Source organism: Thalassophryne amazonica, chromosome 9, assembly GCF_902500255.1.
Source record: "Thalassophryne amazonica chromosome 9, fThaAma1.1, whole genome shotgun sequence".
In the NCBI taxonomy this organism is placed as follows: Eukaryota; Metazoa; Chordata; class Actinopteri; order Batrachoidiformes; family Batrachoididae; genus Thalassophryne; species Thalassophryne amazonica.
In genome coordinates, this window is record NC_047111.1 from 29,110,300 (window position 1) to 29,137,448 (window position 27,149).

The 27,149-nt window shown below is 42.9% G+C and overlaps 2 protein-coding genes across 5 annotated transcripts in view; both read right to left on the minus strand.

Annotated features, from left to right (window-relative positions):
* LOC117516947 (adapter molecule crk-like) overlaps positions 1–12,514 on the minus strand; it is a 29,565-nt gene extending 17,051 nt beyond the window's left edge. For 2 of the 3 annotated variants that reach the window (XM_034177840.1, XM_034177838.1), the window contains exon 1: positions 124–503. In XM_034177840.1, coding sequence (XP_034033731.1) covers positions 124–397 — 274 coding nt within the window. In that variant the 5' untranslated portion in view covers positions 398–503. Of the gene's footprint in view, positions 1–123; positions 504–2,305; positions 2,310–12,507 lie in introns of those variants that run through there. The other variant, XM_034177839.1, reaches the window with a different exon arrangement.
* Positions 6,154–27,149, minus strand: part of LOC117516946 (smoothelin-like protein 2) — a 44,448-nt gene continuing 23,452 nt past the window's right edge. Inside the window, exons 3-10 of one of the 2 annotated variants that reach the window (XM_034177835.1) lie at positions 23,325–23,468; positions 19,623–19,769; positions 19,379–19,441; positions 13,017–13,074; positions 12,696–12,905; positions 12,486–12,600; positions 8,085–8,236; positions 6,154–6,667 (exon numbers count right to left, since the gene is read on the minus strand). In XM_034177835.1, the coding sequence (XP_034033726.1) occupies positions 6,541–6,667; positions 8,085–8,236; positions 12,486–12,600; positions 12,696–12,905; positions 13,017–13,074; positions 19,379–19,441; positions 19,623–19,769; positions 23,325–23,468 (1,016 nt within the window). In that variant the 3' untranslated portion in view covers positions 6,154–6,540. The remainder of the gene's footprint in view (positions 6,668–8,084; positions 8,237–12,485; positions 12,601–12,695; positions 12,906–13,016; positions 13,075–19,378; positions 19,442–19,622; positions 19,770–23,324; positions 23,469–27,149) is intronic. The other variant, XM_034177837.1, reaches the window with a different exon arrangement.

Below are 27,149 nucleotides of genomic sequence, written 5' to 3' on the forward strand. Positions count from 1 at the left end.
GTCGACGACCGAAATGTGTTCAATTAGCGAAATGAACTCCTGCATGACGTGACATATATGAAGTTAGCGCGAGCATGCCGACGCAAATTTAAGCAGTTTTGTAGATTGAAAAAGCGTCATTACCTGATACAGACTGTCTGTTGTTGCTGATAACGTTGATTAAATATTGTCCAATTTTGTCTCTTTCCGACACGCACAGCACGTAATCTCCAGGAGTGTTGGCCGAATCCCTGATCAGGAAAACACCGCATCTCTGTCCCTGGAGGAGAGAATCGGCTTTTTCGCGAATCATCGGGCCCCAGTACCAGGCACCGCGGTCGTCGGCATTAAAGTTAGCGTCCATGGCTGTCAAATCGTGTCCGATGCTCGAGGCCTGTCCTCCCCGCCAGTAACGCATACAAAACTTTAACTGATCGACACTACCTCCAAATAAATAAGAACAACTATTTAATAAGGAAAGCGACAGAATAAACAGAAAGTAAAGTGCCAGTGCCTCCTCCTCCTTCGTGTTTAATGGCGGTTGGCAACCAGCTCCTATGGAGCATTACTGCCACCAACTGGACTGCAGTGTTGGTCAGGAGGCTAGCATCCCAAAACCAAATTACAAAAACAAAACAAAACAAACAAACAAAAAAAACCCCACACAACAATTCTTTATATACAAACAAAGACTACTCAAATCACCCCCCCCACTTCAAAGTTTTTTTTAATAGAAATTGAAATGTATCTAAAATCCCTAAAATGTAAACTTTCTACAAATGCATAACCCCTTGTATAACAACTGGAATACTATTGTTTTTTTTTTTTCTTTTCTTTTGTTGTATTGCACTTTATTTTTTATTTATGCGGCCTGCTTTGGTAATGTTATTGAAACGTTTATTACTGCCTCACTTGTTGTGTATCATACAGTGTTGTAAATAAATATTTTTGAAAAATTAAAAAAAAAATCCTGTATTATTATTTATTATTTTCTTCTTCTTCTTCGCATCCTTATTGTTGCTTTTGCTGCCACCTTCTGCATTAGTCCGTAATAACAGTAATAAAACCTCTCGAGTCGTCCAGTGTCGATCAAGTATTGAAAAAAGTCAAAACTTCATCCTCCCACTTGATCCTGTGTAAAATACTTCCTACAGAAACTTATTTCAGGCCTATTCTTCTAAATTCCGGGAGAAGCGCTTGCATTTCTCTGGAATATTTATTACAGTAGTACATGATGACTTGTTGCACTGTCTCTCGCTGTGGACACTTCAAACATAGTCAGTCCATCCTGATGCTTTCCTAGGAGGAAGAGAGGACCGTTTAAGAAAGTATGGCCCATTCTCAGTCTAGCAGTTGTGACTTTATCCTTTCTTTTCCACCATCTTCTTTTATAACTATTTACTAAATCTGTCACTCTACCAGGTATTGAAAATAAATGTCTACCCTTAGTCTCCAGCTCCCAGCATTTTTGCCGTTGTAACTTCATTTCCCTCCATATAACACACTTGCCCTCTGCTTTGGACAGACTGATACTGATGTCTATGTTTTCATTCACCACAGCTTTTTTTGGCCAACCTACCCACCTTCTCATTTGTTGGGATAGCTATATGCACTGGAACCCACATCAGTGTTATTTCAACCCCTTTCCTTGCCACATTCCTAATCACCAAAAGAATGTTGTAAATGAGGGCTTGCCGAGTCCTGGATGAACCTGTCTCAATACTGTTGATAGCTGATACCGAGTCACTGCACACCAACACTTTACGATGATATAACTGTGCTGTCCACTGGACTGCCATTAGAATAGCAAATAACTCCACTGTGAGTACATTCAGGAAATCTGATGTTCTCTTGCATGACTCAATATTTTATCCTTGGACTGCAAAAATTGCTCCAGTAGCACCTGTTTCTGGATCTTTCGACACCTCAGTGAAAAGCATGTTCTTGGTACCTCTCTGTTACATAGTCATGAAATGCTAGGACTAGGACCCCATTATTATTCACTGCGTTAAGTTCAAGTAGTGCAAGGTCAACCAGTGGTATCTCTAGCTGCCACAAAAGAACAGGAGGCCACAAAAGTCCTGGACCGACTGTCAGCAACCACCGTTAGGGTGTGGAGCATTGAAGGAGTCTGACATACAGTGCATCTGAAAAGTATTCACAGCACTTCACTTTTTCCACATTTTATTACAACCTTATTCCAAAATGGATAAAATTAATTTTTTTCCTCAAAATTCCATACACAATACCCCATAATGACAATGTGAAAACATTTTTGAGACTGAGAAAATTTATTAAAAAAAAAAATAATAAATCACGCGCGTGCATAAGTATTCACACCCTTTTCCATGAAGCACATAATTGAGCTGAGGTGCATCCTGTTTCCACTGATCATCCTTGAGATGTTTCTACAGCTTAATAGGAGTCCACCTGGGGTAAATTCAGTTGATTGGACATGATTTGGAAAGGCACACACCTGGCTACATATAAGATCCCACAGTTGACAGTCAGAGCACAAACCAAGCATGAAGTCAAAGGAATCATCTGTAGACCTCTGATACAGGATTGTCTCGAGGCACAAATTTGGGGAAGGGTACAGAAATATTTCTGCTGCCTTGAAGGTCCCAATTAGCACAGTGGCCTCCCACATCTGTAAATGAAAAAAGTTTGGATCCACCAGGACTCTTCCTCGAGCTGGCCGCCTGTCTAAACTGAGCCATCGGGGGTGAAAGACCTTAGTCAGGGAGGTGACCAAGAGCCCGATGGTCACTTTGTCAGAGTTCCAGCATTAATATGACTTTTTCCAAGGCAAAAATTTGTGGAATTGGAAACTTGTGTTGGTGGAGGTTTGTACTCGACGAGCGTGGTGCTCTAATTTATTTATTTTTAGGAGGATTAAATGGTAACACATAAATTATAGCTTGATTTATTTTGTTGTCAGATTTTGTGGTAAAGCCATTTAGCTGGCCTTTTGTTTTTTAACCGCAGTAGCTGCTACTTGTATCTAAACCTGGAGCTGTGTGGGCTGCTTTGAATAAGAAGGGGGCTGCATGAAATGCGGCACTAAACATGAGCATGCACCCCCTATGGGACGATGAGAAGCCGCAGTTGTTTTTGGCTCCGTGCCCATTGGAGGAAAGTCTTGTCAACCACGTCCAGGGTGGCTAACATGCAACCGTGTTAGTGGGGCACCATGACTCTGACCGTGAGAAGTAGTGGCGACTTCTGTTGATATCTTATCAGAAAACTTTGTGAGTGACGACACTGAAGACAGTCCTTATCGTAACTGGTTTGCTGTCTGTGATATTATTGAACTTTATTGGCCCCACAGAAAATAGCTTGTAGATTCTCTATGGAGTGTTGTCAAGAGGAAGATGAGACACTAGATCCAATAATACAGACGAGCTGAAGGCCGTTGTCAAAGTAGCTCTAACCATAACCCCTCAAAAATGCCACAGGTCACCTCCATGCCACACCACACTGATGCAGTAATTCATTTTCAAAGCAGCCCGAACCAAGTACTGAGTGCACAAATGAAGATACTTTTCAGAAGTTTGATATTTCTGCATTATAAATCCTTTTTTCTTCTTCTTTTTAAATTGATCTTATGAAGTATTTGAATACTTGGAGATATGCATTTTCTATTTTTTGATTTTTTTTTTTTTCTATTTTTTGAAATTGTAGTCCAAAATTATCAAGATATCATAAAATTGGCAACAACAGCTTGTGTCTGGAAGACAATGAAACTGCTCCAACACTTCGGGGATTCCAGTCACACTGCATATGTTTTGTGTCAGAAAATGAGTCAATTAAAGTCACATTGACAATTGTGATTGGTGGGTTCCCCCCTTTAGATTTTGTAGCAATCGAAGCAAAATACACTGAAATTCTTGCCTTACTGGAACATGGCTACATTTGATAATAACCTGAGTGGCCATGGTAATGCTGCAGAGCACAAGGGTGATGAACCTGAAGAAGATTTAGAATACATGTTTCCGTTCCACAGACATCTGCCAGGATATGTCATGATTAGTATAAACCAAACCCAAAGTGCAGACAGTGAATACACAGAATGTAAAGAAATATGTGGTTTTATTTTACCAAAACAGCAGTCCAGTCCAAAAGCAATGAGAAGTTAAACTGTCAAGGGCGTCGGTGGAGAATCAGCAGAGGAACATGAAGTGGAGGAGCAGATGAGGAAAACAAACAACAGGAACCAGAATAAATGAGAACCAAAATAATCCAGCAAACCAAGGGGAGCAGTGATGATCTCAAATGATGACATGAGGAGACAAGAGACAGGTGTGGTGATTGTGATGTGGAACAGCTGTGAGGACACCAAGTGACAGGGCTATGCCTACAAACACACAAACAGAGACTGACAAAGTGAAACTTCAAGCTACAAGGAACCCAGGGTAAGTATAACTTAATCATTAAATAAGATATTTAAAAAACCTGTGCATAAAACAAAAGGAAAATCAACTAAAGAGCAGTGTCAGAAAACGAAAGCAGAACTCAAAAATAGCAAAAATATAAAACAAAGCTAAAGTGACCAAAAGTAAACAACATTAAAAAAAAAAAAAACCAGAACACCAGACAGGGACAAGGACTAGAACACAAAAGGACAATCAACACAAACTGCTTATTCAGAGATTTGGTTGCTTTGAAGTATCCGTGTTCTTCAGGAACATGTTCATGACCACATAACTGAAAGCCTGCAACTTGCAGCTGTGAGGTTTTCCTGCTTTTGAAAAACATTGTCCTGACTTGGAGATTATATTTACTTAGTTCAAAACTTTTGTCTCGATAAACAGTTTCTCTGACTAAAAGTGACAATTACCTAATTTTCATACCAGGAGTACTGAAGTCCTAGCCAGTTGCAAAAAGTACCTAAGTCTGTCCATCCATCCATCCATCCTCTGTACCCGGCTACTCCAGTAAAGGGGAACCTGAATAACATGTTATTCAGGTTCACAGCTGTTCCTATTATCATTCATGTGTTTTATAACATATTGCATTTAAAAGCATGATATGAAACATGAAATGCCACTTTTGACAGAAACCTGGAAAAAAGGCTGTGACATAAATGGACGGAATTATGCTCAGGATTATTTTCAGGCTTGTGTTTTCCACATGGTTTAAGGTGTTGTGCTGTTAGTTCACTAAGACTGCTGATGTTGCCGTTTATTAATCTGCTTCACTTATGCATCTTTATTAGTTGCAAGGGTTAGTTGACACCTCATATATCATATTATCCATCCATGGATCAGAGTGAATTAAGGTGTTCACTCTCACACTGCTGCCCTAACACAACAGCCATTTGTTGCTGAGCCTCGCTCACCACCCCAACCTCCTGGTTATGAACAAAGTTTTTCTATTGGTGATCATAGGGCGAGAAAGTCTAGTACTAGCGTTATTTTTGGTTTAGGGGGCTGGATGCAAAGAAAGTCTTGCGTGGTTTGGTATAAGGGAAGTATATCCATATTGGACCGGTCAGGAAATTGGACCACCGCTGGACTAGCAATGGTGTCAGTCATTCAACACAAGCAGAAGAAATCTCACATTACTCTAATCTCAAATCTCTTCATCTCACGTTACTTCAACGTCATGGTCATGTAATAGTCTTTCATGGAACTGAGACCTGGTGCTGATCCAATTTTTAGACTGGTCCAACATAGGTAAGTATACTTACAGTACCCTATGTTCCATGGTCAACGACCTTCACCAACTAATTTCTTTGAAGCTTGAATTATGTAGTTTTGTCCATTGGTTGCAAAAAGAGGAGTGTGTCAGATGCACGTGTTGCATTGTGTGTATCGCACCCTTCTGGGTAACAGACCCAGCGCCTATTTTTCACGTTTTAGCAGCATGTGGCTAAAACGGACAGATGTAATGAACATAGTCTAATTTCATGGCTGACTGTCTTCTGGTGCATCTTTTTTTTTAACCCAGATACAAAGTTCATCCAATAAAGAATGGAAAAGAACAATGAACAATGGTAGCCTTAGCATTACCCGGCACTCAGTGCTTTTTTTAGTTTTTGTTTTTTAAGAGATACTTGTCTGTTTTATTGCATGCCCTTCTATTCCTACTGTTCTATGCTGCGATGTGACACTGAAATGTCCCCATTGAGGGATGAATAAAGGCTTTCTTATCTTATCTTATCTTAAAAGGCAGTGTGGAAGAATGTATTGTGGCAGTTAGGGCATTTTCATAAAACCGACTTGAATTCAATTCGCTGTGTCAGTGAGAGACCATGCATAAGAATGATAACAAAACAAGCCCATGAGGTGTTTGTTTCTATCCAGTGACTTAAATCATGTCAGTTCTTGTTAAATCTCGCATGTCCACTGTCTCGCCCTATTTTAACTTGCTAAGTGGGTAATTGTTCTCTGTGGGTACTCAGGTTTCCTCCCACAGTCTAAAGACATGCATATTAGCCTAAATGACAACTGGAAATTGACTATAGTTTTGACAGCAAATGTCTAATGTGTATTCTGCATCCACCGCATGGTATATGGGAACAGGTTCCAGCGCCGTGAACAGCGAGCTGTGATACAGTCACTCAAATGTCTTCAGGTGGCTGTAGAGGGACTGAACGTATGTGAACACACACATGGGGTCTGGCTTGTCTCCCATCAACATCATGTCCTCCACCTCGATCAGACGGAGACAGTCAGCCTGCTGTCTGCAGGGGGTGGAGCAAAGACAAAGAATAGTACAGGTAAGAATAGTATCTAAACATACAGTTTGTTTTGCAATGGGAAGCACATCAAGCTTAACTTCAAGTAGAGTCACAAGTCATTGGCATTAAACCACCTTGACACTTGCACAAATTTGGTCCCTGCGCTGCCGCGCAAGTTGTCGTGCCAATACGTCCTGCTTTATCCCACTTGCCACCACGCTATATAAAGTAAAGCCTGTACCATATCATATCATAGCCGATGATGCATTTGCTCTCAGAACTTGGCTGATGAAACCATTCTCTCATCGCTCTCAGAATCACAGAAAAATTATCTACAGCTGCATGTTGTCTCGTGCATGTCGTGAGGTGGAAAACGCATTTGGAATCTTGTAATTATTTATAATGTATATATTGTAATGGATTAGTAAAACAGTTGCAATTTCATTCCTTCTCATGAGGTAGATTATCTTTAAAATTACATGTGACATCTCTTCATAATCTAATTTCAGGGTTCAATTGCCCTGCGCATGGTGACACACAATGTTTTCGAATAGGTTACGCAATGTTCTCAACTAGTTCACTCAAGTGGCACAAAATTTATGCGTGCCAGAAATTTTGAACATTTCAAAATTTTCTTTGTGCACTGGCACGCAGCCTTGCACAATTTACAAGGAATTTACACATTGGCACACAAGATTGCATGCCAGTGTGGGGATCAATTTAGTGCAAATGTCAAGGTGCCTTTATATCCCAATCAGACAAACATGGCGGTGTGACTCAGGTGACTAGGCATGTGGAGATTAATCAATATGAATCAGTATCTAGACACAAACGCGCAATGCGAGTGTAACGATTCATTCAGTGTGCATCAATTCAATTGACGGCTGAAATTGTGATCGCATCACTCACTGCGTGCTTGCATCAATTTTTGTTTTTTTTCTGAAGCACATTGAATGCACCATCTCTGCTTCATGTTTTGTTTTGAACATGGACGGAAGCCAGAAAACACATTTCTACCGCAACAAAATGGAGGTCCGCAAGCGGTTGGAGATTTTTGACGCACCTAAAACATTTAAATTCTCAGGATGTTCTACAGAGCAGCCTGGGCAACCAAATCAAATGCTTTGTGACAATCAACACAAACTGCCAATATTTCCACTTCCCTTCAATGAGTGCTCACAGAGGATGTTCTCTGTTGACATAGAAATGAAGCCGATTGTTCCATACGCTGTCAAAAAGAAATTACGCAACTGTCCAAAAATGTGTCCCCCCACTCATCACTAAATGACCCAATGGGGATTCCCAACTCATCCAGTTATGATGGAAAGGGCCACTGACCAAGAATAAAAAAAAATGTGACAACTTGGAAGTGAGAATGTGTTAAACAGATTCCTTCTTAATGGTTTGTACAAGTTCTTACTCTGCTGTGCTGAAGGCCAGCTCCAAGTTGTGTTTACGGTTGGCAGGATCCAGTTTGTTGAAGTCAAATTCCAAAGGGAAGAAAGAATGAACGAGGGCACAGAACGCCATCCCATCGCTCCAACTTGATGAGAAGTTCTGGATGTCTATATTCTGTGAAGATGCAGATATCACAAGGAATTATTTGTAACACAACTGTTAAAGTGTCATCTTCAACATCGGGATTGTCTTTTTTAAAATTAATTAATATTAGTTTAACATCATAGGGCTTGTTCAGCAAAATATGTGGATGAATGAGTGAGTAGGCGGGTTAGTCCATCGCAACCAGTTTGCATGTTTTCCCAGTTTTTAAGTCAGTTCCCTCAAGGTGCTCTGGCGACATGCAAGTTGAATTCTCAATATCGCATATAGGAAAAATCGACCCAGAACACACTGCATCATCAACATCATCACTGTTAATTTTGCATGCATTATGTCCATGTCCAACATCATGGAGGAGAGTGAAAATTTCAGGAATAAAACAGTCCAATAGCTGAAAACATTTCTCGTTATCAGGGGTGTTCCCCACAGCGGGAGCCAGTCTCACACAGACTCAATGGCTCCTCCATCATCTGTAAATGGAAGATGTTCAGATCCACCAGACTCTTCCTAGAGCTGTCTAACTGAGCAATCAGGGGAGAAGGGCCTTGGTCAGGAAGGTGACCAAGAACCCAACGCTCACTCTGTCAGAGCTCCAGTATTCCTCTGTGGAGAGAGGAGAACCTTCCAGAAGGACAACCATCTCTGCAGAAATCCACCAATCAATAAAGTGGCCAGACAGAAGTCAGTCCTAGAAAAAGGCACATGGCAGCCCACCTGGAGTTTGCCAAAAGGCACCTGAAGGACTCTCAGACCATGAGAAACAAAATTCTCTGGTCTGATGAGACAAAGAGAAAGAGAAAGCATGGTGGTGGCAGCATCATGCTGTGGGGATGTTTTTCAGTGGTAGGAACTGGGAGACTTGTCAGGATTGAGGGAAAGATGAATGCAGCAATGTACAGAGACATCCTGGATGAAAACCTGCTCCAGAGCGCTCTTGAAACTGGGGCGACGGTTCATCTTTCAGCAGGACAATGTCCCTAAGCACACAACCAAAATATCAAAGGAATGGCTTCAGGACAACTCTGTGAATGTCCTTGAGTGGCCCAGCCAGAGCCCAGACCTGAATCCAATTTAATTTTGTAGATATGCAGTGAAAAAGAAGAGTGCAAAGTTACCAGCCACCTGACAAGAGGCAATCAGAAACAAGAAATGATTACCACAACAAAACAATTTTGTATTGTTACAAGGTAAGACTTCTGGTCAAGAAATGTTGGCTAACTTTATGAATAACAGCAGCCTGCCTGACCACGGATTAATGTCCGCTTGAGTTGATGGCATGCTTCTAGGTTATGTTACTTAACCGTACCACAACACAAAACCAAGAAAGCCTTAATGTTTGTCTATAGTTCAAAATGAAGAGAAAAAATGGACATTACATCCTATTTCTGCACAAAAATGATGAATGAGACAAACATTGAGACAAAGCCAGATGATGGAGCAAGTTGAGAGAGAGAGAGAGAGAGAGAGAGAGAGAGAGAGAGAGAGAGAGAGAGAGAGAGAGAGAGAGCCAGAGGACTTGGGAGACACTGGTTTTCAGAGAGAGGTCACACAGCAGGAAAGAGAGACGGATGAAGATCCTGAAAGTGGTTTGTGATGTTGAAAAAAACATTTGTCTGCTTAATGTGTGTGTGTTACTTTTTACTTTAATCTTTATTTAACAGGGATGATACATACAACGTTGCCTTTAAGAAATGGGAAAATGTGATGCATATAAGATGTCTATCTTCAGCTAATTTCCAGTCTTAGTCCCTGGTCTGGAGCACTGAGTCTCAAAGGGCAAAGCCACTGAGTCCTTGACTCATTTGTTGATCAGTTTTCCAGAAATCAACAAAACTGCAGAATACAGTTGCTGTAATAGTAGAGCAGCCAATGTACTGATATAATTTTGGACTGAGAAACTGAACCAAGGCTGCACCTAACAGTTATTTTCATTATCAATAAATCTGCTGATTATTTTCTTGAGTCAATACAGTCTGTAAAATGTTATTATCTTTTTTTTTACATGTGTGTCTCAAATGCGATATTTTGAACCATTCATTTTGGTTACAATGGTTAATCACTAGTTTTATAAAAATAAAACAAATAAGATTTAGAATCATTGTCTTTTTTTGCCCCAGCCAGGTCCCCTCAGTAAAAATGGTCTAGACCTGCCACTGAGCTGGGGGCTTCATTCACACCACCCAGGTCACACCAAACTTGCTCATGCACCTCCTCCTTGCCCACTTATGGGCTGACCAGCAGTTACGTAGCATTAGCTGCCAAAATGGTGACTTCCAGAGGCGCCCAAAATTACTCTTCAATAACTTACACCTCCAACTTGAACACATTTGTGAATGACTGTTGTCACACCGCCCTCATACAAATCCTGCAGCGCCCTTGCACACTTCTCTGCTAGTCTGCACAGAAAACCAATGAAACGGATGTTTTAGCAGGTTCCATTTGCAAAAACAGTTTTAGATGAAGAGGAAAAGCATGTAATACCTAATGGTACTCCTGAACCATCATCTTCCAGCTGGACATCACCATGTGTACTGGTACCTATATCTGACAACACTCCAAGGTTATATTCTGATTGTTGAACAGTCAGTAGCATACCTAAACCTAACGCATATCCAATACCATCAACAGATAGTTATACTGACTTAGTAGCATCCACAAAATGTGTGATTCAGTTTAACCTGTTCAGCGTTTATTGGCAGATTCCAGTCGGTGCCTTGATTACACTCTGTGCTTTATTCTTTCAAAGTCATGCTTTGATTTGAGGAACACTGCTGGGGTGTTCAAACAACTAATGAATAAGGTGGTGGTCTGGAAGGTTGTGCTGTGCCTACCTTGGATAATGTGGTCATCTTTAGTGATGACTAGGACAGCCACAAGAGTTTGCTTTTTAAAGTTTGACTACTGCTATTTATGACGGCCTTGTGGAGTCATGAGGTCAATGGACAGAGGTGTTTGACGCTGATATCTTTGCAGGCGAAAGAAGATCCAAGTCTTTAGGGTCCTGGTGCTTCTAGTCTTGTGTATGGTTGTAAAACGTGGACACTACCCAGTGATCTAAGGTGATGACTGGATATCTTTGTTACTAGGTCTTTTCGGAGGATCCTTGGGTACGACTGGAATGACTTTGTATCAAACGAGCAGTTACTAAAAGAGACCAGGATGAGGAATATCACTTGCATTGTGAGGGAGAGTCAGTTATGACATTTTGGCCATGTTGTCCATCTCTCTCTGTGCGTGATCCAGCACAAAGGGTGCCTGAGTGTTGAGGACCCCAGTGGCTGGAGAAGGCCAAGTGGATGGCCATGTTGCACGTGGCTGCAGCAGAATGATGGTTATTGTAGAGATGTGAGAATGGACTGGTTGTCTGCATGAGTGCTTGCAATCCAGGACCCAAGGCGGTTTTGTGGTGTTGTGGATGCAGCAAAGCGCAGTATTGGTGCATGCTCCCAGACATGACTTGACTCACTGCATATCTCACAATCTATCTGGTTAAGATACAACATAAACAGAACCTTGAATGAATGATAGGTGGTGTTAGGGTTTACCTACGTAAGAGCGTGGAAAGGGTGTTTTTGGTGGCCCTGGACCTGCAGCGTCTGATGTACATAGATGCCCTTCAGGGAGGATCTGATCTGATCAGATCTGGTAGAGGCTGCTACTGCTTTGTTCACTCTCTGCAGAACTTTGCTTTTTCCACTTTCATGCGGATGACTTCTATGACACCCCTCTCAAATCATCTGTCCTTTCTGTCCAGAGTACAGCAGGACTATCAGACCATCATGTTTTAAGATGAAGGCAGGATGAGTGATGGAGCATGTTGAAGACTAAACAAGAAGTCCAGTTCCTTTTGAGGAAACATCCATACATCCTACCTGGATGAATGAGAACCTTTGTGCTCAGAAAGCTCAGGTTGAAGTTTTACATGTTCCTTTGGGAGGTGATGGTCTAGTGGTCAAGGTGTTGGGCTTGAGTCCAGAAGATCATGGGTTCAAATCCCCACCTGACTGGAAAATCACTAAGGACCCTTGGGCAAGGCCTTTAATCCCCTATTGCTCCCGGTGTGTAGTGAGCACCTTGTATGGCAGCACCCTGACATCGGGGTTAATGTGAGGCATAATTGTAAAGTGCTTTGAGCGTCTGATTCAAATGGAAAAGTGCTATATAAATGCAGTCCATTTACCTTTGCCCAGAAGTATGAATGCAGAGAAAAAACTGCTTAATTCATCATTTTGACATTTGTTTTCTGGACATGCTGTCATACCTTATAGCCAATAGTTTTTGAGCGGCACCACTCCAAGAGGATCTGTTTGATACCACTGGCGCTGCACACGCCAACACTCTGAGAGCGCTTCAGCTTTGGTTTGGACAGCGTTGGTCTATTTAACAGGAGTTCAGGTCAACACACAGCAAAACTGAATTCATATGTGACAAAAAATGCATGTTTGAGGTCAAAGTACTGAAATGCTCTTACATGCTCGGGACTGTGTTCATTCTCTCAAACAGAGCTCGCTTGGCCTGAGTAGAACGTGGCAGTGCATTTGATTTCAGCACATCCTGCTGCTCTGCCATCACGCTGCCAGCCGCTGTCCTGCCTGCCGCCGTGCTACCTACAGCCGTGCTGCCTGCCGCCGCGCCACCTACGGCCGTGCTGCCTGCCGCCACGCCACCCGTCTTTGCCTTCCTGTGAAAGAACAGGTGCACAACATCAACAGGACTTTCAGCACATATGAGCTTCTAAGAACAGATACTAATGTAAAACACCACATCACTTCATTTCACTGTGGCCACTTACCTGTCCAAGTTCGGCGAAAAACCAGATTTGATGATTGATTTAGAAGGAAGCAATTTTTCTACAGAGTGAACAAGACAAATGACATTACAGAGATTAAACTAAATAAATAAAATGACAAAGAGTGAATACAGTGTTCAAACATGCAAATTTAGATGAATGCATATTTAAAATTACTGAAATGTAGCTGTTTTAATGGTCAAGCGATGACTGATGTGCTTGGCTATGCCCTTTTATCTGCTGCTTTTTACTGGTGGACAAGTTGTAGAGCAGGTAGGTGAGTGGATAAGAAGTTGGTCTGCCAAAGTGTCCACGGACAAGACACTTAATCTGCATTGTCTCAGTCCACCCAGCTGTAAATAGGTACCGGTGTTGCTGACCGAATAGCCCCCCTAAAAATCGGTCCCCCTGCCTTCACTCCGCATGCTTCATTTCAGAACACAGCAGTGATTCATTGATTATCGCCTCATTTCTGTTTACAACGGCCTTGTTTCTGCGTAAAACTGACTTTAGAATGATTTAAGAGGTTTTACTTTGTCATCTGATGGTTAATAATCCCATCATTCCCTTTGATTGCTTTTTGTGTAGAGAGCCAGACTCAGAGTCAGACTCAGTGAGTCAGACTCAGATGTGCTGCTGTGGTGCTCTGATCGGTCCATCGTCTTTTATTATGAAATAATGCTGAATTTATGTGGAAATGATTGTTGTACCAAAGCTTCGGATATCTGTCACTGAGATAGATGATGACTGGAGTGCAGTTTGAAGCAGAAACAAGGTGATCGGTGAATCGCTGCTGATGCTCTGAAATGACGTATGTGCAGTAAGGCAGGGAGGATAGATTTTTGTCAGGCACGGCGGGTGCCAGGCACCCGAAGTGTTAGGACCCAGAATGCAAACCCCCGGGCTAGGCTTGGATGTAGAAGAAATCATAGTCTTTAATGCAGGCTCAGGTTCGGTACACAGCTGATCAGTCCGTGAGGCAGAAGCACAAACAGGGTCAGGCAAAAACGCAGTCATGGACAAGCAGGGTTCAAGGGCACGAGCAGACACAAGCATCATGGACGAGGCAAAAGGCATAGTCAAAAACACAAAGCAGGATCAGGATACATGGCGAATCAAAAACAGGACTAGATACAGCGTTGGTAAGTGTGCAAAGACAACAAACGAGCAAGGGTGTGGTCGCTGGGTGGAGATTAAATAAGACAGGAGTTAACAAGGTGCACGTGAGGAACAATCAAGAAGGGGCGTCGCTAGTGAATGAAGATACTACATTGTGCAAGACAGTGAGGGAGGACAACACAAGGTGAAGTGAAGAAAAGACAAAGATATGTGAACAGGTGCACAGAGCGTGAGTGAAAGAAAAACACAAAGCAGACAGAGTTAAAGTGAGAGAAAAACATGCCAGGTGCAGGATGTGAAGTAAACATAAATAACTGGGCGTGAGACGAGGACATGAATGCAGGTGCAGGATGTGGAGTGGGAACAAAAGGCAAAAACAAAACTGAGCTACAACTGAATAATATTACCGTGAACAGGAATCCAACATGAACATGAGAATTAAACTAAACATGAACTGGCAACACGGACTTGGACAGGAGACATGGAGCAAAATACTAAAATGACATTAAACACAAATTGACTTAAGAAAACAAGGCAGTTAGACAAACCATAAGAAAAAGCAGTGAACAAACAATAACCAAAACAAATCTTGACATAACAGTACAACAAATATTATAACCAAGTGGAACAAGTGATAACTTAATAAACAATGACTGAAAACAACTAGAACAGAACAAAAGGCCAAAGTAAAAAGTAACAAAGAAAGCAAAGTGACAAATCAAAACAAAGAATAACCATATGATGAAAATAAAATAACTAGTGAATCATAAGAACAAAGTGACAAGAAAAACATGACAGAATAAATCCTGATGAAAATAAATACAGTATTAATAAATCAAAGCTGAAGCAAACTGGAAACAACAAAATGGGGAAAAACAAGGGCTCAGCGCCCTGACCTGGCCAAATCCCTGACAGTACCTCTCCCCAATGCGGCTGTCACCGGACGTCCGCAACAACCAAAACGGACACTGGGAGGGAGGCAGGGCAAACGCCAAGGAGGCGTGCAAACAGGGACCCAGGTGACAACCAGGAGGGCCACATGGCATGAGACCCCATGGACGACTGACAACTTGACCAAAAACAGGCTCGGGAACAAATGGGTGGAAAACAGGGCGTAATGGGAGGCCAGCCACAAGGTGCGACCTGGTGCATAGGTAGTGCAAGAATCTGGCGCAAGGCCAGAAGGAGTTTTAGAATGTGCCCCAGCTTCAGGGGCTCGACCCAAGGGAACCTTAGACCTAGAGGAACATGCAGGGACTGCCACTGGGCCGGAACGGGAATGGGGAACCACAAATGGGGAGAGCCCGGTGCCTCAGGGTGGAAACCACCATACAAAGAATCTCTAAAAACAGGCTGAGGGGAAAGGCCCAGTGACTCAAAAATCCAACAAGAGAAAAAAAAAAATCATACATTGCCTCCAAATCTAAACTCCAGATACCTTTGAACAAACATGAGAGCCAGCACAGCAATAACTCTAAGAGAAGCTTAATAAATTCAGGTAGAGATCCACAGAGAGAAATAAATGAGAGCTGAAATGAGGCACTTGGCCATGGTAGAAAGGTGACAGAAGAGGCCCCGTTAACCCACAACAACCCCTGTCTCAAAAACAGCAAAAAAACTGATTTCACTTGAGGATCATAACACAAAATCAGTCTACACCCAATGAAAAGACTTTGCTGCTGATTGAGAAGTATTTGATTCCCCCAACTGGCGAACCTTCCCCAGAGGGAACCCCACTAGAGGAAAGATACAGATCCACATGGAGCACAAAATAAGCATAAGTTTCATGAAATGCAGACTCCAAGCACATAGTCGTGCAACCCAAAACTGTGACATGGATAACCCCCAGTAGCAAGGCTTATTAACCAACTGCAGAACCGAAATATCTCTGGGTACCGGGTTAACCTTGAGAGCCATGCCTCTCAGTAAACGTGGCAAGGAAAAACTTAGCTCAAACAGATCCGGGGTTGTATACAAATAGAAAAATTTATCAGGGATCCTGTACAGGTACTCAACCACTGCAGAAATTGAGTTAATTCCCACCCGATGACTATTATTGTCTGGAGAGGACCTATAGATGGGAGTATGACTACGGCCCTGCATAATAATCATGGTAAATTTTAGCTTCATAAGGAGCATTCCTGAAAAATGTCCCAGATTCTGACATAGTGCTTTCAATAGATGTTCCATAACATCACAGGCAAGAAAACAGATTTGCATCAACCAGGAAAAAAATGGTAAAGTTATTAACTGACCCACAGTCACAGTCTTCAGTGGATGAATGCAGGACAGATACTGGAGCAGGCAGTTGAGGCTCTGGGACAGCAGCACGGTGCGGGTGTGGACCCCCCTCTGGAGACGCTGCTGGTGTGTTCACCCCAGAGCGTGAGGAGGTGGAGCTAACTGATGCCGATGCAGGGTTGATTCTGCTGCCTGGAGTTTCATTGAGAGTGGCACAGGCGTGGCTTGTGGTGAGAGCTTTAAAGAGAGTTGAGCAAGCGGTTCTGATGACATCATTGTAGTGACAGAACTCCGTGGAGCCTCCTCAACCGACGCCTGCACTGTCACGGAACTGACAACCGTGCTCACCGTCATGGTACCCACAGAAACATTGGTTGGTGGACCTGAAGAGAACTGTGCAGTCTGAAGGAACGGTGAGAGCGTAGCTGCCGGCTCAATATGCGTCCCTGCTGAGTCACCAAGTTTGCGTGCTGCTATTTGCGACAGCAACATGGACTTTCCTGTTGGCTTGGCGGTTTGTACAGGAACAGGAAGCGGAACTGATGGTTCTAGAGAACTTTCCACCGTCAAGGGTTCAGGCAACGTTGGAGCTTCAGACTGTCGGGGCGCAGAGCTTGTCGGAGCCGGCAGCAGCTGATGTGGCCACAGCTTGCATGGAGAGGGAATGGGAGGAGGGAGAGAAGACGCCAATTTTGGCGTGGAACTCAGCTGTGAAGTCAGTCCTCCTGTCTGGGGCTGTTCTGTCGGTTCCTGAATTGTGGAGCTAGCAACTGGGACGAGTGGCTCCACTTGTTCTGGGTGCGAAAAACTGGACACTGCTGGATTTCTCCGTGGAGCAGGCTGTGGAGGTGTCATCTCTGGAGCAGGAGACATGAGGTAAGTGGCCGGCTTCGGTGTTACGTCATACCAGGGTGGAGTGAGGGCGGCGTCTGAAAGCGTTATGACGCGCTGCTCCTCACAACAGGTGGCAGTGAGCTCGGACTCAAACAAAAAATCCATGGGGTCCTGGATACAGGAAAGGACCCAACCTTGCTCAAACTGTGTTTTAATGTTTCTTAACTCAGGAAAAGTGATTACCAGCTCTGGCTCGGCTAAAAACATCTGATCGAGAGCCGAGAAAATCAGCTGTTTGTTCCACCGACTGTGGCAGTCCTGATATTCAAAAAATAAGTCTTGAATCTTGAACAGAGTAGTAGCCATGTCCTGCAGCGCCTGACCTTCAGCCTCAGATGACGCGTCGTCATCAATGTCCTCCCACTCGAAGTCGCTGTCAGTGAGCGAGAGGCTAGATGCCAGATGGCATTCAGGTTGTCCAATCCAGGCTGGAAGTTTCTCAACAGCAAAAAAACGCATCCAGATTTCCATGTCTGGGAAAAAAATCATACAGCCAAGAATTGACCTCAACAAGATCCAGGGCTTAGATGAGATAATTGAATTTTTTGGGGGGGTGTGAAACAGGCTCTATAACAATCAAAACAGAATTCGATCTCAGAAAAAATGTCTCTGATGCAGGCAAGGTTGCTGGCTGTGGTGACCAATGTGGAGTTCGGTGGGTCCATCTTCTGGCTCGTTTGTTCTGTCAGGCACGGCGGGTGCCAGGCACCAGAAGTGTTAGGACCCAGAATGCAAACCCCCGGACTAGGCTTGGATGTAGAAGAAATCATAGTCTTTAATGCAGGCTCAGGTTCGGTACACAGGTGATCAGTCGGCGAGGCAGAAGCACAAACAGGGTCAGGCAAAAACGCAGTCATGGACAAGCAGGGTTCAAGGGCATGAGCAGACACAGACATCATGGACGAGGCAAAGGCACAGTCAAAAACACAAAGCAGGATCAGGCTACACGGCAAATCAAAAACAGGACTAGATACAGAGCTGGTAAGTGTACAAAGGCAACAAACGAGCAAGGGTGTGGTGGCTGGGTGGAGATTAAATAAGACAGGAGTTAACAAGGTGCACGTGAGGAACAATCAAGAAGGGGGCATGGCTAGTGAACGAAGATACTACATTGTACAAGACAGTGAGGGAGGACAACACAAGATGGAGTGAAGAAAAGACAAAGATATGTGAACAGGTGCACAGAGCGTGAGTGAAAGAAAAACACAAAGCAGACAGAGTCAAAGTGAGAGAAAAAAACATAAAAACATAAATAACTGGGCGTGAGACGAGGACATGAAAGCAGGTGCAGGATGTGGAGTGGGAACAAAAGGCAAAAACAAAACTGAGCTACAACTGAATAATATTACCGTGAACAGGAATCCAACATGAACATGAGAACTAAACTAAACATGAACTGGCAACACGGACTTGGACAGGAGACATGGAGCAAAATACTAAAATGACATTAAACACAAACTGACTTAAGAAAACAAGACAGTTAGACAAACCATAAGAAAAAGCAGTGAACAAACAATAACCAAAACAAATCTTGACATAACAGTACAACAAATATTATAACCAAGTGGAACAAGTGATAACTTAATAAACAATGACTGAAAACAACTAGAACAGAACGAAAGGCCAAAGTAAAAAGTAACAAAGAAAGCAAAGTGACAAATCAAAACAGAGAATAAGCATATGATGAAAATAAAATAACTAGTGAATCATAAGAACAAAGTGACAAGAAAAACATGACAGAATAAATCCTGATGAAAATAAATATTAATAAATCAAAGCTGAAGCAAACGGAAACATCAAAAAGGGTGGAAAACAAGGGCGCAGCGCCCTGACCTGGCCAAATCCCTGACAATTTTTAGGGGGGACTGTTTGGTTGGCAACACCGGTTCAAACCCGCTCATCCCTGAAATTGCAATTTACATTGGGTTTTATGCTATAAAATGTACATTATTTTCTCTACAGGTATTTACATATTTTTATTATATTTTACCAACCCCCTCTGAGCAAGCATGTTGCCATTTTTTTCTGTAAAAATTGTGGAATTTTCAGAATATTTTTTTCAAGGTACCATACACACAACACCAAATAAATTCATGTTTAGTTTTTTTTACCTGCAGACTGAGGAAAGCTCACGCTCCTCTTCAGAATGGGACTGTGTGTCTTGAGAACTGGCACTGAAATGAGGCGCAAACAGTAAAAGTGGAGAAAACTAGAAAAGAACTCAGTGGTGAGTGTGAGGTAGATGTGGCGAGGCCACAGTGCAGGCCGCAGCGCGTGGACCTGATGTAAAGTGAGGAGGGAACCAGGCTTCTTCTAAACAGCTGTTTAAGAGAAAAATATGTTTGTTCAACTTACCTCGCTTAAAGGGATACTCTCCAGGTTTTACAGCAGGTTCCTCAAGTATTGATGAAGACCTCTGAACTGCTGCAGCAGGCAATGAAGACTCAGTATTGGCTTTGGCCACCACAGACAAAGGCAGGTGGGACTTGGCTTCACTGATGTCTAATAGAAAGAGAAATAACTTAAAACACATGATAGATTTCTACTTCAGGACAAAGTACTCTATGCACATTCTCGACCATTCATTTATTTTCAATACCCACTCACTCCAATTAAGGTCACAGGTGGGCCGGAGCCTATTCCAGCAGTCATAGGCAGTGAGGCGGGGTACACCCTGGGCAGAATGCCAGGGCCACATATAGACAGACAAACACATTCACACACACACATATGGTCAATTTAAAGTTTCCAATTCACCTAACGTGCTTGGCTTTGGATGTGGGAGTAAGCTAGAGCACCAGAAGGGAACCCGCACAAACAGAAGAATATGCAAACACCACACAGAAAGGCCCCAGATGGGAAGTGATCCACAATGCCACCACGCTGCCACATCATCACCCAGATATTTTAAATATTAATTAGGCAACAATGGACCTTTAGGCACCACTATGATACATTTTGCCTGACTCTTTTAGCACCTTGGACAGCGGCGCAGTCCGAGGCTCTTTCAGCACCCTTGACAGCAGTGTACGCAGATGCTTAAGTCTAAAATGAGTTGGCTGAGTCCATCAAATCAGACATGGGATGTTTCATCTTTGACAGCTGAGTGCTGCCCAAAAAATGCTCAGGGGTCCACTAGGAGGCATAAGCACCACTGAATAGATGTTCAAAGAATACCATTGGTTCCCAAAGTGTGGTACAGAGGAAGCACAGAAGATGCACAGAAGATGCACAGAGGATGCTCAGCGGATGCACACAACTCCATGGTTGCACAGAGGAGGCACAGAGGAAGCATAGAGGTTGCTCGGTGAATGCATAGATCACCAAGAAGTTTGGTCTTTAGAATTCTGAAACAACACGCAAGGGACACTGAGGGTTTTTGTGTCCCTTGCTGAATCACTGTTTTTTTCTTCACAGTTCACCATGTTGCCACTCCTCACATGATTTAAAAAGCTCAAACTAGTCATTTATCTGTCATGAGTATTTGCTTCAGAGACCGTGTATTGTTCTTCTGAATATAAATATATTGTGACTTTTTTTTTTCTTTTGCTTCAGCACAGGTTACTTAGAATTTTTAAGCTCTAACCTTGACACAAGGCATCCATATTTATTTACTGAAAATGGCATATGTCAAATACACAGTGTGACCATAACTCTCTGTGTGACTGTCCATAAGCCAAATTTAATTTCTTTTTGACTTTTGTGTGTGTGTGTGTGTGTGTGTTCTTCTTTTGCCAAATGTCTCCATAGAGACAATGCAACCAGCTTTTCTTCCGTTTTTCTGTAATTTAAATGTGATTTCACACACTGTATGTGTTCGATGTCAATAAAGTTATTTTTTAACCTATCTCTTGATTTATTATGATTAAAAAACAAACAAACCTTAGTTTCATGATAAAAGAGACCATTGAATTTGGGTCACATTCCAGATCAAGGTGTGGGTACAATATGTTTGTTTGTTTGTTTGTTTGTTTGTTTGTTTGTTTGTTTGTTTTTTCTCCCTTCTCACTTTTTGTCAACACTCCAACATATTGTTATGGATCACATTTTGGCTGCATTCATCATTTTTTGTTTTATGTCAGTTTTATTGTCGCTCTGAGAAGTTTGAGTTATTTCCCCTCTTGTGATGTTCAGTTTTCAATTTATTTTCATTTATATAGCGCCAAATCACAACAGAGTTTCCTCAAGGTGCTTCACACAAGTAAGGTCTAACCTTACTAACCCCCAGAGTAACAGTGGTAAGGAAAAACTCCCTCTGAGGAAGAAACCTTAAGCAGACCAGACTCAAAGGGGTGACCCTCTGCTTGGGCCATGCTACAGAAACAAATGACAAAACAATTCACAAAACAAACATACAGAAAATGTTGCCGGTGCACAGGTCAGTTTCTGGAACAGATACCACACCCATCTCTGGATGGAGCAGCACCTCAAACAGAGAGAAAATAAAAAAGCAGAATCAAGTAGCAGAAAGATAACAAATACAGTATAATTTGTCAGCATTAAACAACAAGAAAAACAGAAGAAATACTAAGGTGACTGCCAGCCACTAGCCCTAAGCTTCACTAAAAGACCCAGAATTTAGATAAAGTTGAGGCCGCGGCCTGCTCTAATGTTGTCATTAGTGCTATTATTAGTGCGGTCCCTCTGTCTTAATTTTGACTTCTGGGTTGTTGTTGACCTCGACGTCCATGTCTGTGCTGTTCTGTTGCTTACTGATTGGCATTGTTTGGGAAAATGTCTCCTATAGTTGCAGGACTGAAGTCCTGGGTTCTGTCCCACTCTCCATCATTCCGTGTTCCACGTTACAAAATGGACTGCATTTATATAGCGCTTTTCCATCTGTATCAGACGCTCAAAGCGCTTTACAAGAATGTCTCACATTCACCCCGATGTCAGGGTGCTGCCATACAAGGTACTCACTAGACACCTGGAGCAACTAGGGGATTAAGGACCTTGCCCAAGGGCCCTCAGTGATTTTCCGGTCAGGCTGGGATTTGAACCGAGGATCCTCTGGTCTCCAGCCCAATGCTTAACCGCTAGACCATCACCTCCCTTACAGTGTTCATTTACTCTGTGTCACTCCATGTCACTGCCTCCAGTTCTTGGTTTGGACTTTTGTTGTTGCCAGGTGTTTGCTCCAGTAGCTGTGTGTTTGGACTCCAGCTCATCGTGTCTTTCTGCAGTGTCTGGACTCTGGTATGAATTCCCAATTTTGTTCTCTTTCTGTGTTCCGGACAATCCCACTGTTTGATCCCACGTTAGACTCTGACCAGTGAGATTCCTCAACTATGAACTTTATCTGTGTTTTGATTCACAAGAATGCTGTTCATGAAATGATACTGAATTTAATCTGTGTCCTGGAGAATTCCCAGTTCATGGCAACCATTTGTTATTGAATTCAGTTTAGGTTCTGTGGTGGAGTGGATCATAGCTGATCCGTGGAAACTCTAAAACATTTAAAGGAGTTGAGGAGAAAGAGTTAGTTGTCTCTTCCATGTGCAGCTGTGAGCTCACTGAACTGAGCACCGTGCTTGATGCACGTGCACAGCTTAGCTTGAAGAAACTCCACAACTCTGGAAAATAAGTGTTCCCAAGGTTTTCCAAGCCTCTGCTCTGCAGGAACACTGACTGGAGTGAATTTCGATCAAAACATTAATGAAATTACACAAACAACCTATTACAGCATTCATTCTGCATTGGTGTGAACTTTAATAATAATAAACATAATAATTTTGTTTTTAATTTTCTGTAGTTGGCATACACTCGTCATTGAGTTCATTCTGAATTCCTCTGTTTCTTTCAATCGATTTGTCTTTAAATGGACCTCAGTTATAAACATCATGTGGTTGAAGGGGTTTAACATTGATTTGGGTTAGTTTGGTTGAAGACCCTGTTGGGCCTCACTAGATCTCTGTCCTCTACTCAGTAGCTGTCTAGTTCACACTTCGTTCACTTGTCAGCAATTTTTTTTATTTACATGTTTCTATTGTTACAGTACACAGGACATTCTGAAGCCTTAAAGAAGGATCTTGGCAAACGCAACACATGCATACTGACCATCTGATTTCTGGGAGTCAACAGCATGCTGAAGAGAGCTCGATGTGGCTGAAGACTCGAGGCTGGACTTGGTGATGGCAGTCAGCGGCCTGTGGGATGGTGGAGCAGTTTCAGCGTTTTGAGCCTTGTCCACCGATGAGCTCTCTGAGGAGAGAAACATCATCACAAATCCGAGGGAGCAATGGGTGATGCGTGGGAACACAAAGCAGGATGTTTCCAACTCTGTGACATGAAATAAAATTCTACACCCAACTTTATATGGGAACTGTTGTGATTTGGCCATTTCAAACAGCAATGATGACTCGGCACTGTTGGAAATTGGAGGATTAGATTTGTGCCGCTAGTATTGAGCAAAACATCCAACACACTGACGTGAGCTCCGTGGACACACTTATGTCACTTTATTTGCAATCATTATCACAAGCCAAATCATTTTCTTATGGATAGGATAAAGAAAGTCTCAAAGGGCCTCCCACAAACATTCTCAGCTGTTCTCTTCAACTCCACAAACACTGTCTGGGCTCCGGCACAGGGTGAGAAACTTGACTACCCGAGAAGGACTCCATTGCTTCTTCACATCGAAAAGAGCCAGCTGAGGTGGTTCAGGCATCTGGTGAGGATGTACCTCTGCCATCTTCCGAGGGATGTCTTCCAGGCTTGTCCAACTGGGAGGTGGTCCCGGGGAAGACCCGGGACACACTGGAGACATTATATTCCTCAAGACCCCCAGGAAAAGTTACAGGACTTGGAAAAGGATAGGGAAGTGTGGGATGGCCTACTTGGTCGAAATGCCCCGCGCGCAGTATTATTTGCCATGCAAAGTGCAGTAATATGTACTTGTATGGGGTGGGTATTTGGTTGAACCTTATGTGTTTGATGTAAACTGGGATATACAATGGAAAAAATTGGAGATTGCCATAATATTTATTTAGAGGATGTGACAAACAGTGACCATAAAAAAATCGGTCACGGTCGCCAGCCTTCAAAACAAATGCAACCACTGGTGAAACGGTGCAACCACCTTGAAATGGAGGTCAAGGTCACTGGCCTTCGAACCCATGTGAAATACTCCTCCAAGGCATGTACCCACCAAGAATGAAGTTTCTATGAGCAATAGGTGCCGAGCAACATTGCGGCGAAGGATTTGGCAGTTGTGACCACTGGTGACCATGATAAGTAGGTCAAGGTCACCGGCCTTCGAACCCATGCAAAGTACTCCTCCAAGGCATGTACCCACCAAGTATGAAGTTTCTGTGAGCAATAGGTGCCGAGCAACATTGCGGCGAAGGATTTGGAAGTTGTGACCACTGGTGACCGTGAAAAGTAGGTCAAGGTCACTGGCCTTCGAACCCATGCAAAGTACTCCTCCAAGGCATGTTCCCACCAAATATGAAGTTTCTGCGAAGTGATAGGTGCCGAGCTACGTTGCAGCGAAGGATTTGACAGTTGTGACCACTGGTGACCTTGAAAAGTAGGTCAAGGTCACCGGCCTTCGAACCCATGTGAAGTACTCCTCCAAGGCATGTACCCACCAAATATGAAGTTTTTGTGAGCAATAGTTGCCGAGCTACGTTGCGGCGAACGAATTACGCCCGGACAGACGGACGGACAGACAGACGGACGGACTGACAGATGAACTGACCGAAGGATAGACGGATGGACAACTTGGATGCTATATGCCCCGCCTTGCGGCACAAGTGCCATGCGAGGCATTATAAATCTGTTTTTAGGTCAACAGGACCATTCATTTAGAGTTCATGAGTCGTTACAGGCATGTTTGAGTGAACATCTCCCACTAACAGGCAGTGCAATTGAATGGAGAGGACTTTAAGTCAAAGATCAACTTGAAGAGAGATCCATTTAACAGATGAGAATTTGTAGTTTTAGGAAATAGTTGAAGGAAGTCTGACATTCTGCCGCTACACTGTTAATAGAAATATAAACAATACACTTCGACAAGCCAATGCATCCATGGACTCCAGAAGATTCAGGACATGGTTGCCTGTTTGTACAAATTTCCCATGTACCTGACCTCAGACTGATAAAGCAACCTATCTCCTTGCCTCCCACTTCATGGACAGTTGGTTGATATAGGCTATTCCTGTTGTGCACAGCCTGCTTTGTTTGAATGTAAAAGTCAGTCCCTTAGGGTTCTCCCTTGTTTTCACTTGAGGTCACCACAGTAGATCTGAGGTGGATCTGCATGTGGATTTGGCACAACATTTAAGCAGGATGCCCTTCCTGATGCAACTCCGAATTACATGGAGAATGGGCAGGGGTGGGTTTGAACCAAGAACCTTATGCACTAGAAACAAGCACACTTAACAGCTCGTCCACCACCCCTGTCCTTTGTTTGACTGTAATAAACCAGTTTTTTTTAACCTACCTGCACTGGGGTCTTATTTGTACTGTCACAGGAGCATGCTCGCTTTCAGCCCAACCGCAACTCGTTTTGAAATGAGCATGCTAATGGGGGCACTGATAAGTGTAACTACTTTTAGTATGGAAAGAAAATGTGTGCTGGGCAAGGAAATGACAACTGCAAGGACAGGGAGGGGAGAATAGCAATGACACATGTATCCCTATCTTTCACCATGCGCCGCTTTACATATGGTGGAAGATAGGGACCTTTGTCCTTTTGCTCATTTGGAGCGAAATTATACAGATGTAAGTTACGATACAACTTGTTCACAATCAGATATCTTTCCAGTTCTCAGTCCTCAAGTAAACATGACTTATACGTTTAAACTCCTCTGTTTTGATCACAAGTGCTCCTGCTAATTATGAATAAGCAGAACATGGACAAATGGACAACATAGAGGGCAGGTGTATGTGAGGAACCACAGCATCTATAGTCCATGCATAGCTGGTGGAGTATGGCCAGTTTCAACATAATGGACACAGATGTCTGTACTGAGGTCCAGACACATCTCTGTAACAATTTCTCAGGAGGTACACCATCACTTCCTGTTGTCGACGCTTGGAGCAAAACATTCTCTGTGAATCCGGAATGAAAGAATATCAGAATTTCCCTTCAGAGTAGTGTGACATATGAAAATATATTTTAATTGTATGAATATTCACAAGAAGCAACTTTGGGAGGAGTCACAGGTACTTTGTTAGCCTACTGGACTGGAGTCATGCAAGTGGTGCAAGTGGCAGTGGTGCCATCTGGCATCATCCTGGCATTTGGTTATCAACACTTGCAGGCGCGTGAACTATAATTTGGCCAAAGTTGCATGGACGTGGAATTTCAATTAGCCATTATTAAAGGATCTGATTTTCACTGAAGAAAAGACAAGATTACAGATTTTTGTCAGACATAATGAGTCACAATAATTTGCACAGTGGCTGAAGTTAATCACTGTGGACTTTGATGGATTTTATGGAGTGAAGGTCTTTGGGTCCAGGCAGTGTTAACTACATTTTTAAAGAAGACGCATATCTGAATCAAGATACGTTTCTTTATCTATTTCCCACAGTGTCAAGTACTTTCATTATGACATCATGAGCCATGTCCTCGTGCATTGCCTAGGTCTGTTTTTGTTTTGTTTCTTTAATGTTTCACGTCTGGAACATCTTCCTGGTCTCTCTTTGTTGGTTGCACTCGTAGTTGTGTGTGGTGATGAACTAATCTGTTTCTTTTTGGGTGTCTTTTTGGTGTCTTTTTTTTTTTTGTCACATCCTTGTTCTATTTCTTCACAACCCTCCTTACCTCCCTCCGATTTCACGTCTGGTGCAGCCCACAGGTTTCTCTTGTTGACCTCATGAGTAATTGTGGGTGGTGCTGATTTATTGTGTATCATTTTTCATTATGTCAGATCA